This window comes from Ahaetulla prasina, chromosome 13 (assembly GCF_028640845.1).
Source record: "Ahaetulla prasina isolate Xishuangbanna chromosome 13, ASM2864084v1, whole genome shotgun sequence".
NCBI classification, from domain to species: Eukaryota; Metazoa; Chordata; class Lepidosauria; order Squamata; family Colubridae; genus Ahaetulla; species Ahaetulla prasina.
This window is the reverse complement of record NC_080551.1, coordinates 20,385,264-20,403,127: the sequence shown is the minus strand read 5'-3', so window position 1 is coordinate 20,403,127 and position 17,864 is coordinate 20,385,264. Positions and strand designations below refer to the sequence as shown.

At 47.1% G+C, this 17,864-nt stretch overlaps 3 protein-coding genes across 6 annotated transcripts in view; 2 read left to right on the top strand and 1 right to left on the bottom strand.

Annotated features, from left to right (window-relative positions):
- Window positions 1–235, top strand: part of TRIP4 (thyroid hormone receptor interactor 4) — a 41,431-nt gene extending 41,196 nt beyond the window's left edge. For both annotated transcript variants that reach the window (XM_058155719.1, XM_058155718.1), the window contains one exon: window positions 10–235. In XM_058155719.1, coding sequence (XP_058011702.1) covers window positions 10–54 — 45 coding nt within the window. In that variant the 3' untranslated portion in view covers window positions 55–235. The remainder of the gene's footprint in view (window positions 1–9) is intronic.
- Window positions 236–3,347: 3,112 nt separating this feature from the next.
- On the bottom strand, window positions 3,348–17,863 carry LOC131184766 (uncharacterized). Its single transcript, XM_058156471.1, has 3 exons — window positions 17,404–17,863; window positions 16,603–17,171; window positions 3,348–3,936 (listed from the first exon to the last, which is right to left on the bottom strand). The coding sequence occupies exons 1-3, from the start codon at window positions 17,861–17,863 to the stop codon at window positions 3,832–3,834; spliced, it is 1,134 nt and encodes a 377-aa protein (XP_058012454.1). The 3' UTR covers window positions 3,348–3,831.
- ZNF609 (zinc finger protein 609) overlaps window positions 16,936–17,864 on the top strand; it is a 72,559-nt gene continuing 71,630 nt past the window's right edge. For 2 of the 3 annotated variants that reach the window (XM_058155717.1, XM_058155711.1), the window contains exon 1: window positions 16,936–17,096. The gene's annotated coding sequence lies outside the window, so the exon portion shown is untranslated. The remainder of the gene's footprint in view (window positions 17,097–17,864) is intronic. The other variant, XM_058155713.1, reaches the window with a different exon arrangement.

Genomic DNA, 17,864 nt, shown 5'->3' with positions numbered 1-17,864 from the left:
CTTTTTCAGGGAAGCTGGATTCCAAGATTCACCAGGGAGCCAAGAAAGGGTTAATGAAGCAGAAAGTAGCCGTCTGAGTTCCCAAATCCTCCTCTTCAGGAGTGGCGGCCCCAGGAGAGCTGATGAGGAATCACTGGCACTTAGGAACTCAAGGGTTCCAAGCAGAAGAAAACAAAGAAGAAAATTGCTGTTATCTTGCATCATTATAATCACAGCCAATATATATATATGTGTGTGTGTGCGTGCTGAGTTGTTTGGGACCAAAAGGGGAGTCCTTGGAGAGGGCGGCATGCGGCCTCAGTATCTTCCCCCAGGGCCTGGAGGGGTGTCTTCAGGGGTGGGGCTGCTGGGGGTTCACAGGGGTTTGGGAGAACCTCTAGCTAAGATTCTGTGCAGTTCGGAGAACCCCCAAATCCCACTCCTGGCTGGCCCTGCCCTCCCCACTTTGCACCTCCCAGGAGTCCCCTTGCGACCCATTTTGGATGCAGGAAAATGCAAGGTGTGAGTGGAGGCTTGGGAGGATGAAAAACAGGCCTACCGGAAGTTTGGGAAGGCCTACCGGAGGCTCAAGAAAAGCCTCCGGAGCCCAGGGAGGGCAAAAAGCCTCCCCCCTCCGCCATAGTGCAGGAAGCCGACTAGGCCACACACACCATGGCCACGCCCACCCAGCAATCAGACAGAGAACCCCTTGCTAAAAATTTTGAAGCCCACCCCATTGGCGGAATACTTGGGGTCCTCTTTAGGTTACAGTTTCTACCCTTTTCCTAGTTAGGGATGTAACACAGGCTGCCCAACCTTGGCAACTTTTAAGGCCCGTGGACTTCAACTTCCAGAACTCCCTAGCCACGCTGGCTGGAGAATTCTGGGAGTTGAAGTCCACAAGTCTTTAAAGTTGCCAAGGTTAGACATTTCGACGGCAACAGCTGAAGAGCACTGAGTCGGGAAGAGGCTTCAGGAGTTAATGCGCTAAAAGTTACGGACAGAGAATTTTTCTCCTGCTTCCCTGCCTTATTTGGCTTCTTATTTTACACCAGCACCTTCCTTTCTTCTTGGGTAGCCCGTTTGCCAAGTGAACCACATCATGACCCACAACAGCACCTGACTCGGGAAGGTGTGCCAGAGTTGTACAAAACACCAACCAGAATTGCTTGCTGAGCAATAGAGGCAAATTTGCCTTTCTATTTACTAATTTACGAAGTGGGACTAAGGTCAAAAGTATATTGTGTGGGGGGGTGGGGCTGTCTCCTCCCCCTCCTCCTGTTCCTAATCTGACATCACACCTAAATGTACTTTTATTCATGTAAACACACCCATGCCCATGGGGGCATCCGCAGAGAAGCCAAAGAAAAAATGCTTTTAAAAGTAAAAAAAAAAACCTGATGATCGTGCTGCTCAGCTGGGCATTGGGGGGGGGGCAGGGATTTTTGCTACCGGTTCTCCGAACCACCCGCCGCCATCGCTACCGGATCGGGTGATCCGATCCGGACCGGGAGCATTTCACCCCTGGTATGAGTTGAAATGCCATGCTCTGCAGGTGGAAAAGTACATTTTATTCCCTCTCTTTGATTGATTCGCAAACTGTTCTGCAAGAGATTGAAGGTCGATATACTGTGGTTTGTTCACACCGGTCTTCCTTAGCCTGGTATCCTTGCAATATGTTGGGATTGCAACTCCCAATTCCAAAAGTCCCTTGGGAATGTGTGCAAGGAGGAATTGGAGCGCGTGTGAGGAGTGTGGCAGTCTGGGAACGATGGGTCAAGGGCCAGGTGATGCTTTGAGGAATGAACTTTTGGGGGAGAAGGAAACAGAAGACAAACACACACACCCCACAGCTCCATTCTTGGATTCTTGGAATGAATGTTCAGGCCTTGAATCTGTTTACGCCACGTGCCATTTCTGCCCACTGCAGCTCATGGCAAGGTTGCCGTTCCATCCTGCCTGTTTGGATAGGATCCAGTGCTGCCAGCCAGAAAGCAGCCGGATGAGCTGAACTGAAAGATTCTTCCTTTGGCAGCTACTATTGCCGATGCTCCGTGCCTCCCGGTGACATTTGGAGTTACTATGGACACCCGAGCGTGCGGGCACGATGCCTCCCCTCAACAGCCTTTGCCACCCTTTATCCAGACACCCCTTTCAAATCTCCCCCCCCCCACAACTCCTCCCCTCCCCAAATAAGAATCGGAATATTTTCTTGTCAAAACTTCATCATCGTCAGGTGACAGTGCAGTTTCTCACAAGTTACAACTATTAGAATAGGTGGGATGTTGTGAAAGGCAGGGTAGAGCACATTGGAGCCATGCTAGTTACTGGGCTTTTCTGAATGGCTGTAATTGCCTGCCATGGTTCAATGCCCTTGTTGCTTCCTTCGGCGGCCGGTCCATGACATTGGAGGGGGCTACACTTTCCGATGCCAAGGGCTGTGAACCAGGGGTGAAATGCTCCGGATTCGGACCGGATTGCTGAATCCAGTAGCAATGGCAGCAGGTGGTTCGGAGAACTGGTAGCCAAAATCCCTGCCCACTGTCCATGCCCAGCTGAGCTGCATGATCATCAGAGGGTGTTTTTTTTTACTTTTAAAAGCATTTTTTCTTCGGCCGAAAAAATGCTTTTAAAAGTTTTTTTAAAAAAAGCCTCCGATGATCGCGCGGCTCAAGCTGGAATCGTCAGAACCCTTTAAAAGCATGTTTTCTACAACCTCTTCGGCCAAAGAGGTTGTAGAAAAAATGCTTTTAAAAGGCTCCTCTGACAATCCCAGCTGAGTTGCCTGATCATCAGAGGCTTTTAAAAGCCTTTTTTCTACAACCTCTTCGGCCGAAGAGGTTGTAGAAAAAATGCTTTTAAAAGTTAAAAAAAATATTAGTAACAAATTTTACATTTCACCCCAGCTGTGAACTCCATCCACAACAGAGGTGGGGGAAAAGATTTTGAGGATGTGGAGGAAGGAGCAAGAAGTGTCTGGTCCTTGGTGCTCTCTGAGTTTCTTTTCTTGCAGGTGTTTCATTACCTAACTAGGTAACATCATCAGCGATAGGGTCTACAAGGAGCTATGGCTCAGCCCGCTCTAGAGGGACAGAGACTCCCTTATGGCCGAAGCAGCAAGAGGTTCGCTCTCCGATGTGACTAAACCAAGTTACTAAACCCAGCTGTGGTTCCAGATGGTGGATGCAATCCGGACAGTTTGGATGTAACGGCCAAACATGGCTTGAAGTAAAATAAAGGGAAGGGAAGAGACACTCCAAGGAAGGAGGTTCAGAAATTCTGGCGTGCCAGATGGATAATACTATGCCCTGATGGTTTTAGGGGCGCAAACATATTCTGAGAACATTCCTACGGCAATTAGAACAGAACAGAACAGAACAGAATTCTTTATTGGCCAAGTGTGATTGGACACACAAGAAATTTGTCTTCGGTGCATATGCTCTCAGTGTACATAAAAGAAAAGATACATTCATCAAAGATCATAAGGTACAACACTTAATTCATCAAAGATCATAAGGTACAACACTTAATGATAGTCATAGGGTACAAATAAGCAATCGGGAAACAATATCAATATAAACCGTAAGGATACAAGCAGCAAAGTTACAGTCATAAGTGGAAGAAGATGGGTGATGGGAACGATGAGAAGATTAACAGTAGTGCAGATTTAGTAAATAGTTTGACAGTGTTGATGGAATTATTTGTTTAGCAGAGCGATGGCATTCAGGAAGAAACTGTTCTTGTGTCTAGTTGTTTCGGTGTGCAGTGCTCTATAGCGTCGTTTTGAGGATAGGAGTTGAAACAGTTTATGTCCAGGATGTGAGGGGTCTGTTAATATTTTCACAGCCCCCTTTATGACTCGTGCAGTATAGGGGTCCTCAATGGAAGGCAGGTTGGTAGCCATGGTTTTTTCTGCAGTTCTAATTCTCCTCTGAAGTTTGTGTCTGTCTTGTTGGGCTACAGAACCAAACCAGACAGTTATACGATGTGCGTGGGCCTGCCCTCCAATCAGCTCCATCTTAGGATCTAGATTTAATGAATGCTGCTTTAAACTACCAAGAAAATTGGGAAAGACTCACAAATAAGGTGCCAAAAAAAAAGGGGGAGCTGGAGTCATTTTGCAAACGGCTTCCAAGGAGAGACAATCAAACCCACTTATTTTAAATGACAATGCTGTATGGAATACCCAACAGAAGGTTGGTGGTATTTGGAGGAAGAGAATGTGAAACCAAACAAAAACAAAAAGCAGAATTTTTTTCTTCCTCTGAATGTCCTCTTTCCTTCTCTCCCCCCCACCCCCCATCATTGCCTCTTCTGTAAAAGATAGTCTTTGTTCCCATGAAGGGGAAATAGATTGACCTGCATGATAAATGAATACACTCCTATGGGCATCCAAGATTCCTGAGACAAGCAATTTCACTGCCAGGAAGTAATAGTCTACCCTGTTAGTATCTCTTCCTATCTTTATACAACCTGGAAGCTAAGCAATCAGCAGCGGTTTGAAAACTTTGAAAATTTAAAGAAAACGGGGGAGGGGTGCGTGTAGTGAATCCTGCAGCAGGCAGGGGGTTGGACTTAGTGACCTCTTAGTTCCCATCTGACTCTCATTCTATGAAAATAATCAACAGGATCTTAACAAGGGGTGGGCGGCTGGGGTTCGCAGGGGTTCGGGAGAACTTCTAACTAAGAGTCTGTGCAGTTCGGAGAACCCCCGCTCCCAAATCCCACTCCTCGCCTACCCAGCCCTGCCCCTCCCAGGAGTTTCCCACCTGGCCCATTTTGGATGCAGGTAAGTGCAAGGTGTGCGCAGAGCTGTGGTGGGTTTCAAAATTTTTTACTACCGGTTCTGTGAGTATGGCTTGGTGGGCGTGGCAGGGTAAGGCTACTGTAAATCTCCATTCCCACCCCACTCCAGGGGAAGGTTACTGCAAAATCCCCATTTCCTCCCGATCAGCTGGGACTCGGGAGGCTAGATGGGGTGGGGCCAGTCAGTGGTGGTATTTATCGGTTCTCCAAACTCAAAATTTCTGCTACCGGTTTTCCGAACTCTTCAAAATTTCTGCTACCGGTTCTCCAGAACTGATCAGAAACTGCTGAAACTCACCTCAGGCGAGGAGGCTTGGGGAGGACAAAAAATGGGCCTACCGGAAGTTCGGGAAGAGGGCCTCCAGAGCCTGGGGAGGCTGTTTTCGCCCTTCCAGAGACTCAAGAAAAGCCTCCGGAGTCCGGAGAGGGCAAAAACGCCCCACCCCACCCCGTAGTAGTGCAGGAGGTCAACTAGGCCACGCCCACCATGGCCATGGCCATCCAGCAACTGGGCAGAGAACCCCTTGCTAAAATTTTTGAAGCCCCACCCCTGATCTTAACTTACCTCGAAAAATACTCATTTATTTTTTTTGTTGCTTTCCTAACACACTATATTTTTTACATGGGTTTTTCTGGATTTTTAGCCACAGGAGGATCACCATTCCAAAATTTCAGATGGAATGTGCCTTCAAAAAATACCTTCCTGAGTTCTGGATAGCTCTTGAGGCCCTGAGGTGCCTCAATTCACTGCAACCGATCCCGACCTTCAATTCACTGCAACCGATCCCGTTTGCCAGATTCCTCGGAAAACTTGCAAGCTGATCCCATCTCCCTGGGAGAGGCTTCATAACCTCAAGAAGCCTCAGTTCTTGATGTAATCAGAAAGCAGGTTGATCTAGCAATTTTGGAGAAAATTATATATTCCCTCAATCATAAAGTGTTACTTGACGGTTGCCTCTGGGGGGGAAAAAATAAATTTTAGGTCTGTTGAATACTAAGGTATTCATTTCCTTTTTCAGAGATTTTTAAAAAACGGGGGAAGCTGGCACATAATCTGGACTGAACGGCTTTGAAGGTTTTACTTGTGTTTTTATCTGTTGAGCAGTACGTTCATTTTTTGTTTCTTGGTTTGAAAACAGGCTGCCTGGTACTGTACAATGTGAATCAAAAATTGTAAAAAGATATACATTTTTTTAAAAAAAGGACGTGGGGAGCAGGCGGTTGACTTAAACCGTGATCTGGAAAAGAACCTGCATCTCAGTTTTCACAGCCAGGAATAACTCTACAATGCAAAAATAAATACTGGTGGGGTACCGCAATTTCAACCATCCAATGTTTGGGCTACACAATGGCCCTTCAGCAGATTAGCCCATAACACGGTTGGTTTATGGCTTAGCACATTCCTAAAACTCGGCTCTTACGGCTTTTAATCTATGGTTTATTGCTCGAAGCACCCAATTGTAGCAACACCTGGGTTAGCACAAGGTGGATTCCTGCAGTGGCCCTATCTTCTCCCGCCCCATCTGTCACTTCCTCATCAGTAAATAGAACAGACTTTTTTTTCCCCCTTTTATCTTCTAACCCCATCCTTTAATTTCTTAATTATCCCACATGAAAACCCGAAGGGTGGGGTTTAACGTAATTGTTCAGCAGCCCAAGAATGTAACAACAGGGAATGCCGTTTAATTATTCAGTTGCTTCTGGTAGGTCATCTCTCTTTCCATTTTAGTTTTCCAGCATTCTTTGAAGCTCCAACTTTCGGTCTACGCTTTGCCCAAAAAGGTTGCAAGAAGACAGTGAAATTTCAAAGGCTGATTGGCGCACGTGCTCCTCCTTGAAAAGCTGCTGTGCATTATGGTACAAGGATTATTCTAACGCCGAAAATCTGACAGTAATTTCTTTGGGCCACTTGCCTTGGCCATTACTCTCTCCTGGCAAACCAGTCTTTGGCCTTCGATGACTTTGATTCTGGACTCACCCAGAATCCAACTACAAGTAGCCCTCAACTTATGAACACAACTGAGCCTAAAATTTCTGTTGCTAAGCAAAGAAGTGAAGTGAGCTTTGCCCCATTTTACAACCTTTTCACCACCGTCATTACGTGAATCGCTGCACTTATTAATAAGGCGGGCTTTTAAGGGAATCTGGCTTCCCGTTGACTTTGCTTGTCAGAAGGTCTCAAAAGGGGATCACACGATCCCGGGACACTTTCAACCGTCATAAATATGAGTTAGTGGCCTAGTGCCCGAATTTTGATCATGTGACCACAGCTGAAGAGGTTGTAAAAAAATGCTTTTAAAAGCCACTGATGATCAGGCAACTTAGCTGGGATCACCAGAGGAGCCATTTTTTTTTACAAGCTCTTCGGCCAATTTCACCCCTGACTTTGAACCGTCACTAAACGAACTGGCTGTAAGTCAAGCACACCCTGTACTTTGGTTTCATTGGCCCCACCAACATGCAAATGATGTGACCCAAAACCACAACAACCATCAACACTTCTAAACCTTCCTGCCCTCCCACATCATTCGTTACCTAGAAAACAGCACATGCTACATATGAGTAATACTTTAGAGATTTCTCTCTCTCTCCCTCTCTCTCTCCCTCTCTCTCTCTTTGTAGTCATTAAAACAAGACCTGCACAGATTCAAGTGATGATGCTAAAAGTGCTTACGGGTGTAGCCCGTAAGATGGCGAGGGATTATTTATTTATTAGATTTATTAGTAAGCAGCTTCAGTCATCCCTGCAAGAAAGAAGACTTAATCTGTATTAATGTTAGTAACTTTAAATTGGGTGGACTTCGACTCCCAGAATTTCCCAGCTGACACCTGTTCAGCAAGGCTCAATAGCCTCAGAGATTTAAAATAAATAAATAAAAAGCAAACTTAGAAGGCATGAGGTTTCTCTCCCTTTTCTTTCTTTCTAAAACTACATACTTCTATCCTCCAAAGCAGGGGGTCTCCAACCTTGGCAACTTTAAGATTTGTGGACTTCAACTCCCAGAGGTCCTCAGCCAGCTTTGGTCCACAAATCTTAAAGTTGCCAAGGTTGGAGACCCCTGTTCCAAAGCAAGCATTTAATTAAGGGAGGAACTGAAAATAGAGCTACTTTTGGCTTTGTATGCTACAGGTAGTCCCTGACTTACAACAGTTCATTTAGTGACACTCAAAGTTACAACGGCAGAGAAAGCCATTTTACAGTTACAAGCTTTGTAGCATCCCCACGATCATGTCGTCAAAATTCAGAGGCTGGGGGGGGGGGGGAGCCAAATTCACTTAATAACCATATTACTAATTTTTCCACTGTAATGATTCACTTAACAGCTGTGGCAAGAAAAGTTGTAAAATGGGGCAAAGCTCACCTAACAAATTTGAGGCTCAATTGTGGTCGTAAGTCAAGGACTACCTGTGTAACATAGACACTGCCTCGGCCCCAAGCCAGTTGCTGCTAACTGCACTTCAGGTACGTAGGTTAGCTTACTTACTTAAGCTTTTGTTTGCTCAATGGCATATTAACCATCTATGTGTTTATTTCATTTTGAGCTGATTGTTTCTGCCAGGGCTTGTGGCTTTTGAAGGAAAACCCACAAATAGCTGCCCGCATCCATGCCATTCTCAGCACAGCTCCATCCTTGTTGTTGTTAGTTGCAAAATCACGTCCGACCCATTGCAACCCCATGGACAACGTTCCTCCAGGCCTTCCTGTCCTCTACCATCCTCTGGAGTCCATTGAAGCTCACGCCGACTGCTTCAGTGACTCCATCCAGCCACCTCGTTCTCTGCCATCCCCTTCTTCTTTTGCCCTCAATCCTTCCCAGCATTAGGCTCTTCTCCAGGGAGTCCTTCCTTCTCATTAGGTGGCCAAAGGATTTGAGTTTCCTCTTCAGGATCTGGCCTTCTAAAGAGCAGTCAGGGTTGATCTCCTCTAGGACTGACCGGTTGGATCGCCTTGCAGTCCAAGGGACTCGCAGGAGTCTTCTCCAGCACCAGAGTTCAAAGGCCTCGATTCTTTGACGCTCAGCCTTTCCGACCTGAGGGGCTCATTTTCCAGCGTTATATCTTTTTTTCCTTTTGGTACTGTCCATGGGATTTTCATTGCAAAGATACTGGAGTGGGTTGCCATTTCCTTCTCCAGTGGATCACTTTTTGTCAACGCTCTCTGCTATGACTTGTCGGTCTTGGGTGGCCCTGCACGGTATAGCTCATAGCTTCATTGAGCTATGGAAGCCACAACAAAGCAGCGATCCATGAAAGGGCCATCCTAGCCTACCCAACCCAATTTTTGTGGTTTCGCATCACACACAAACCACAAGCAAGCCCAGCAGAGGTAGGTTTCAGCAGGTTCTGACCAGTTCTAGAGAACCGGTAGTGGAAATTTTGAGTAGTTCGGAGAACCCGAAGTAAAAAATTCTGACTGGCCCCGCCTCTATCTATTCTCTGCCTCCCAAGTCCCAGCTGATCAGGAGGAAATGGGGATTTTGCAGTAACCTTGCCCTGGAGTGGGGTGGGAATGGTGATTTTATTTATTTATTTTTATTTATTTATTTATTTATTTATTTATTTATTTTGTCACAACAATATATGTAGGAATCATACAAAGATTATACAGTATATAAACATATATAAGTAAATATAAGGAGGTATAGCATATATATAGAAAGAAGAAAAGAAAAACAATAGGACAGGAACGGTAGGCACGTTTGTGCGCTTATGCACGCCCCTTATGGTCCTCTTAGGAATGGGGTGAGGTCAATAGTAGAAAGTTTTTGGATAAAACTTCTAGGATTGTGGGAAGAGACAACAGAGTCAGGTAAAGTATTCCAAGCACTGATGATTCTGTTACAGAAGTCATACTTTCTGCAATCTAGATTAAAGCGGTTGACATTAAGTTTAAATCTATTAGTTGCTCTAGTATTATTGCAATTAAAGCTGAAGTAGTCTTTAACAGGAAGGACATTACAGTAGATGATTCTATGAGTTAAACTTAGGTCTTGTCGAAGGCGGCGGAGTTCCAAGTTTTCTAAGCCTAGGATTTCAAGTCTGGTGGGATAAGGTATTTTGTTGTTTTCAGAGGAATGGAGAACTCTTCTTGTAAAATATTTCTGGACTCGTTCAATTGTATTGATGTCAGAGATGTGGTGAGGATTCCAAACAGGCGAGCTGTATTCTAGAATTGGTCTAGCAAATGTTTTATATGCTCTGGTTAGTAGTGTGGTGTTTTTGGAAAAGAAGCTACGCAAAATTAGGTTTACTAATATTTTACAGTATCCTTCTCCTGCCACGCCCACCAAGCCGTGCCACGCCCACCAAGCCACACCCACAGAACCGGTAGTAAAAAAAATTTAAACCCACCACTGAAGCCCAGGTTGTGCAAGATGCTAAAAGCTAAAATGGTTTGCTGTCATGCAGGCACAGCTTACACTGTATACATTTATTAAATTTATATGAGGCCTCTAATACTATCCAAGCCACGCTGGGTGGCTGTTGTACCCAGGCTGACAGGACAGCAAACGTGTTTGATCTCATTAGGATACAACCATCTGGTTACTGGATGGTGGAGAGCCGGTTACTCCAAAAAACAGGTAGTTCTCCACTTACAGCAGGTCATTTAGTGACCGTTCAAAGTTACGACATCCCTGCAAAAAGTGACTGATAATTTTTCACACTTACGACCACTGCGGCATCCCCACGGTCACGTGACCGAAATTCGGCCGCTTGACAAGCGACTCATATTTATGACGATTGCCGTGTCCCCAGATCACGCGATCCCCTTTTTTGCGACCTTCTGACAGGTCAATAAAGGAAGCTAGATTCATTTAACAGCCGGGCTATCGATTTAACAACTGCACTGATTCTCCTAACCACTGTGGTAAGAGAAGTCGTAAAATGGGGGCAAAACTCACTTTAGCCAATGTCTCACTTCCCAACAAGAAAACTTTGGGCTCAATTGTGGTCGTCAGTCGAGGACGGCCTGCGCTAGAGCTGTGACTTCCAGTCCAGTGTCAAACATCCAAAAAGAGATTTCGTGTGGCATTGGGTGAAGAGGTTTCCCACAGGCCAAGAACACTTAAGACTGTGAAGCCAAGACAACAACGCTCCCAACTGCTGCCAGAGAGGATAATGGACTGCCAGCTGAACGAAGGCCAAACGGGACTAATTTAAAAGAAGTCCGATGAAGTTCTTGAACAGCCATAAATCTCCCAGGGCTATGAAGATGCATCATGTTGCAGGTCAGTCGTCCCCTCCCCGCCCGCCCCGCATGACTCCCCTTAGGAGACTAAGCAGTTTTTATTTATTGTGCAACTGGACAGAACAATCTAATCAGCAATCAGCCTTGTAAATCATGCCACGAACGGGCTCTCAGCTAGACAATCTTTGGTGCTGAGTAAGGAAAAAGGACACGTCTCCATCCCCGCCTCCTATCTTCAGCCTCCTGATCTTGGACAGAGGGCATTGATGCACTGGGCAGAGATGGTAACGTGGCACCAGTTAGGTTTTCCTGCACACACGCACTATGATTATGATTAGTGCATTATTTGGATGGTGCGTCCGAGACACCTGTATGCGAAGTCCTTTCTTAGAAGGGGTGTTTTCCTGAGGTCTTCTCATAGGGGTGTCTTTTAAGCCAGGAGATTGCCAGGATTATCTGGTTGCTGTTGTAGGAGAATCAGCCTTCAGACATCGTGGCCACTCCATCGCTGGAGGTTTTTAAGAAGAGTCTAGACAGTCACTTATCTGAAATGGTGTAGGTCAGGGGTCGGCAACCCGCGGCTCTGGAGCCGCATGTGGCTCTTTCATCCCTCTGCTGCGGCTCCTTGTCACCTGTCGGCTCCACAATTGATACGGCTTTCGGTTAGGACAGGTAGAGGAAAAAGGACGCCCTGCTAGGAGGAGACACTATGGCGGGGGAACTGGACTTCTGGTCAGCATAGCAAAAAGGACGCCGTGCAAGGAGGAGACTTTATGGTAGGGGAACCGGACTTCCAGTTGGCTCCAGAATTGAACAGGGGGCTTCTGGTTAGGACCTTTGTGGCTTTTTTTTTTTTTTTTTTTTGCATTTATATCCCGCCCTTCTCCGAAGACTCAGGGCGGCTTACACTATGTTAGCAATAGTCTTCATTCTATTGGCATATTATATACAAAGTCAACTTTTATTGCCCCCAACAATCTGGGTCCTCATTTTACCTACCTTATAAAGGATGGAAGGCTGAGTCAACCTTGGGCCTGGTGGGACTTGAACCTGCAGTAATTGCAAGCAGCTGTCTTAATAACAGACTGTCTTAGCAGTCTGAGCCACCAGAGGCCCTTTGAGTGTTTAAGGTTGCCAACCCCTGGTATAGGTTCTCCTACTTGAGCAGGAGGCTGGACTAGAAGACCTCCAAGGTCCCTTCCAGCTCCTATCCTATCCTATCCTATCCTATCCTATCCTATCCTATCCTATCCTATCCTATCCTACTCTACCCTACCCTACTCTACTCTATACTTTCTGTATGCAACTCAACACCTATTAACTATAATATGAATAGTCTACCTTTGAATCTGTAAACAGAGTAAATAGTTTCAGGTTTGCTCATTGCAACTCTAATTGTGATGTGCTTTTAAACAGTTTTGCCATGCCCCAAATAAATAAATAAAACCACACCAAGATTCTTGCATCATTGAGGGACAGACCTCAATGGAAATAGGATTTTGTGTGTGTGTGTTTTTGTTTTTTTTTGTTTAAATGCCTGTGCTAGAGACTGACCTGATCAGCTGCACCCGGTGGAAGTATCTTAAGTTAGCATTCCTAATGAGAAGGTGAAAAGGTTCCTCCCACAAATGACTTGTAAAATGAAGCAATCCTCATTAAAAAAACAAAACCACCTCCCTAATTTTCTGTTGCAGCACCTCGACTACAACTCAAACACCCTGCAATGAATTCCAAACAAATAGAAGATGATGAGTATGTTCATTACCTGATGATAGGTATAATTATGTTTTTAAAAGCGCTTTACACCTAAATGCCATCTGATGGCATGCAGTGATACTGTAGGAGATATATTAAAAACTTGGGTCAACAGGACAAGGACACACCTATAACTACTATATTCTGACTGATGTGATGTTGTCCTTCTAATACAGGTAGTCCTCGACTTATGGCCACAATTACACTGTAAGCCGCCCTGAGTCTTCGGAGAAGGGCGGGATATAAATGTAAACAAAACAAAAAAAAAATTGAGCTTACCAAAACTTCCGTTGCTGAGCAAGACAGTTCTTAAGTGAGCTTTGTCGCATTTTATGACTTTTCTTGCCACAATTGTTAAGTGAATCACTGCGGTTGTTATGTTACTAACACCGCTGTTAAGCGAACGTCTTCCCCACTGACTTTGCTTGTCGGAAGGTCGCAAAAGGGGATCACGTGACCCCGGGACACGGCAACCGTCTTAAATATGAAACCAGTTGCCAAGCATTTTGATCACGTGACCATGGGGATGCTGCACTGGTTGTAAGTGTGAAAAACGGTTGTAAGTCACTTGTTTCATTTAGTGACCGTTTGAATTTACGGTTTCAGTGCCCCCGTAAATTCAAACGGTCACTAAATGAACGATTGTGAACCAAGGGCTATTTCTACTGCAATGCTACTGTTCCTTTTTTCTTGAATGCTTTTGTTTAAAAAAAAAATCTTATTTTTATTTATTTATTTATTTATTTATTTATTTGTCACAACATCATATAAAAAGATTATATAGTATATAATCGCGAGCTTAAAACACACCTATTTATCTGCGCGGGACTGGACTAGTTTTTTAAATTTTATAGGGGTTTTAATTGGTTTTAATATTTATACTATTTTTAATTAATTTGGCTTTTGAATAAGTTTCTTAATGGTTTTCTTAATTTGTATATATATGTTTTTTAGCTGCCTGTGAACCGCCCTGAGTCCTTCGGGAGATAGGGCGGTATACAAATATGAATAATAAATAAATAAATAAATAAATAAATAAATAAATAAATAAATAAATAAATATAAACATATATATGAGTAAATATTAGGAGGTATAAGCATCTATATATATATATATAGAAAGAAGAAAAGAAAAACAATAGGACAGGAACGGTAGGCACGTTTGTGCGCTTATGCACGCCCCTTATGGTCCTCTTAGGAATGGGGTGAGGTCAATAGTAGAAAGTTTTTGGTTAAAGCTTTTGGGATTATGGGAAGAGACCACAGAGTCAGGTAAAGTATTCCAAGCACTGATGATTCTGTTACAGAAGTCATATTTTCTGCAATCTAGGTTAAAGCGGTTAACATTAAGTTTAAATCTATTGGTTGCTCTAGTATTATTGCAATTGAAGCTGAAGTAATCTTTAACAGGAAGGGCATTACAATAGATGATTCTGTGAGTTAAATTTAGGTCTTGTCGAAGGCGACAGAGTTCCAAGTTTTCTAAGCCTAGGATTTCAAGTCTGGAGGGATAAGGTATTTTGTTGTTTTCAGAGGAATGGAGAACTCTTCTTGTAAAATATTTCTGGACACGTTCAATTGTATTGATGTCAGAGATGTGGTGAGGGTTCCAAACCTATGCAATATGCACTCTGTCTGGAAATACCTTTTGGATTAAGCAGCTCACTGAAGGAGAAGGGCAATCACTCTCAACACTGTCAAACTATTTACTAAGTCTGCACTACTACTAATCTTCTCATCGTTCCTATCACCCATCTCCTCCCACTTATGACTGTATGACTGTAACCTTGTTGCTGGTATATTGACTGTTTCCTAGTATGATTCGATGGCTTATTTGTTCCCTATGATTATCATTAAGTGTTGTACCTTATGATTCTTAACGAATGTATCTTTTTTTTTTAATATACACTGAGAACGTATGCACCAAGGGCAAAATTCCTTCTGTGTCCAATCACACTTGGCCAATAAAGAATTCTATTCTATTCTATTCTAAACTCAGGATTTCTGAATATCAGAATATCAGGTGAGCCGTTTGGATTCAGAAGCATCACTTTTGCTTACGTGATCTCAAATGATTGTTCCAGACTCTACGCAAAGACTGTCTTGGAAATTGCACAGCAGCTAGAACAATGGTGGAAATTGAAATGGACATTCAAATCATTTTCAGCCCAACCTTAGTTAAATGGGCAATACACCCAATGCAATTTAGTCCTGGGTTGGCTTCCTCAGAAGATTGTCTCAAGGCTGTTGAGCTGAACATGCAAATGGACTTTGCATCAGAGCCTGAAACAGGTTTACCTGAAAATCACTCCTGTCTTATTCCTTTCTGGAATGTGGGATGAGCTCTCATCAAACTTCCTCAAAGTACAATACAGAAAATTCTCGACTGTAAGAATTATACTAAACTGAGACACTAAAATGTGACCCTCCTCCAGATCGTTGTGGTACGTCAGCAGCCTGCGGAGCTGGCAACGGAGTCGGACAGCGATGAGGCTGAGGTGAGGCCAGGGCCATCGGGGAGTGAGGTGCGGACTCCAGAGCCTCCAGAGGCTGACAGTAGTGAGGCAGAGGAACAGGAGGAGCCTGTTCCTAATGCACGCATGAGAAGAGCTGCCAAAAGGCAAGAGCAGCTCAAGCAGAGAGGACAACTCGGGAGTAGGGCCAAGAGATGATTTAAGCCTCCCATAAGTCTTAAAACAGACCAGCAACGGCGTTTGGGCTTTGCCAGAAAACAACTTCGTCTTCTGCTTCGTCTACGTCTTGCCTTTATTTTTGTGACTTCTGAATGTTTGCCAAGAAAGACCTTTGGCAGTTTGCCTAATTGGACCAAGGTTTGCAATAGGATTGAGGAATTTGTGTTGGGCGGAATTTGTTTTAATTTAGTTGAACTACACTGGGAATGAAGTAATTCTCAGCTGTTTGAATAATATTTTTTCACGGACTGCGTTTCCTACTACCTACTTGGGCCTGGGTCACGACACAACACAGATGTTGTCAAACTCCAGTTCCAATCGCTGTTGGTCCAATCTGAATGGTCCAAGGTGAAGGATGCTGGAACCTGCCCTCTTCTCCCCCACCCCATGTCAGTGACCTCCCCCTCTCAGAATTCCTGCTCAAGGGCCCTGCTGGAGGCCCTGTGGGCTTCTAAGCATCGTTTCCCCCCTCTGCAGGACCAGGGGAGGCCACCCCCTCTGCAGGTTCTGGAGAACCGGTAGTGGACATTTTGAGCAGTTCGGAGAACTGGCAAATACCCCCTTCTGGCTGGCCCCAGGAGTGGGGTGGGAATAGGGATTTCGCAATATCCTTTCTCCAGGAATGGGATGGGTATAGAGATTTTGCAGTAGCCTTCCCGCAGCAGTGGGGTGGGAATGGAGATTTTGCAGTATCCTTCACTGCAGGAGTGGGGTGGGAATGGAGATTTTGCAGTATCCTTCCCCCAGGAGTGGGGAGGGAATGGGGATTTTGCAGTATCCTTCCCCTGGAGTGCGGAGGGAATGGAGATTTTGCATTTTCCTTCCCCCAGAAGTGGGAAGGGAATGGAGATTTTGCAGTATCCTTCTCCTGCCACGCCCACCAAGCCACACCACATCCACCAAGCCACGCCCACAGAACCGATAGTCAAAAAAAATTTGGACTCCCCCACTGCCCCGCCCCCCGCATCATCCCACTTCACAAGGCTCCCTGGTACCTTTCCGAGCATCCTTTGCAGGCGGGCCAGGCTGACCAAGGAACCCACCTCTCCTGGCAACCCCGGCCGGGGCTGCCTCGAAAGGAGGAGGCGCAACCATCGGCGGATGACCTGCCTAGATGCCCGCGGGGGGGGGCGGGGGGAGGGCGAGCCGCTTCCTCCTCCTCCTCCCGCCTTTCTCTACCTTAGAACCGCACACCGACGTCGTCGCCGCCGCCGCTGCTGCTGCTGCTGCAGCCGCCACCGCCGCCGCCTTCCCGATCCGCGCCGCGGCTCCGCTCCAAGCTCCGCGTTTTCCTTGGGCGCGCGCGCGCTTCTCCCGCCCGGGCTTTTTTTTTTTTTTTTTCCCCTCGCGTTCCAGCCTCCGCGTCTTCCTTCCCGCCGAGCCGGGTTGTTGCTGCTGCTTCTGCTGCTGCCCCGGGCGCCTCCACTCCCCCCCCCCCACACTTTTTTTTTTTTCTTTCCGAGCGGCCGCGCGGAGGGAGGGCCGGGAAGAGCCGGATCGCAGCCGCTGTGCCGGCCGCGCGCACACTCCCCCCTTCCCACAGGCGGCGGCGGCGGCCGTGAGGAGGAGGAGGAGGAGGATGGCGGGCTCGTGAGGCGGCGGCTTCATGGAGGACGAGGCGGCGGCGGCGGCGGCGGCTGAGGGGCGCGCCCGGCCCCGGCCGGGACCCGAGAGTGAGTGTGAGGCGATGAGGCGGCGGCGGCGGCGGGCGAGGCCGGGCGAAGCGAGCGAGTGAGGGAGCGAGCGAGCTCCTCATGGCGGCACGCTAGGCCCCGGCCTGACTCGGGGCTCTTCCGCTGAGGCCGGAGCGGCGGGAGTCGCCTCACGCGGGGGGGAGGTGGGGGGAGGGAGGGAGGGAAAACCCCTCCCCCGGCGAAACGGGGGGGGCGGGGGGGCGGCCTCATCCGGGGCTTTTCCCGTGTGGATGTGTGAGGGGGGCGTCTCTCCCTCCCCCTTGCATAAAAGCCCCCCTGCGCCCACCGGCCATGTGGAAGAAGGGCAGAAGGGGCGGCCGGGGTTCCTCTGCGGGGAAGAAGGGGCAACGTGGCCCCGGAGACCCCCCGAGGGAAGGAAGGAAGGAAAGAAGCGGGGTCGTCCGGCCAGCCCGGAGCCGCCTCAGCGCAGAGGGCACGGCCGGGGTCACCGCCGAGGGAGTCGCCTGAGGCCGCTCCGGGCACGTGTGCCGCCAGTCTTCGGGGAGACCTCCTCCCCCCCCCCGCTTCCCCGGGCACAGGAGCAACCCCCGCGGCGGCGGCGCCTCCTCCTCGGGGGTTGCCGGAGCGGGGTCGCCGCAGCCGGCGGAGTTCCGCAGCTTCGGGGGTGGGGGGGGGGGGGGGAGGGTGGGAACTTGGGGAGTCTCCGCCGACGGATCGGAAGGCCGGGAGGGGTGGGGGAGAGGGGGTAGGTCGGAGTGGGGGGGGGACCCGAGGTTGGGGATCATG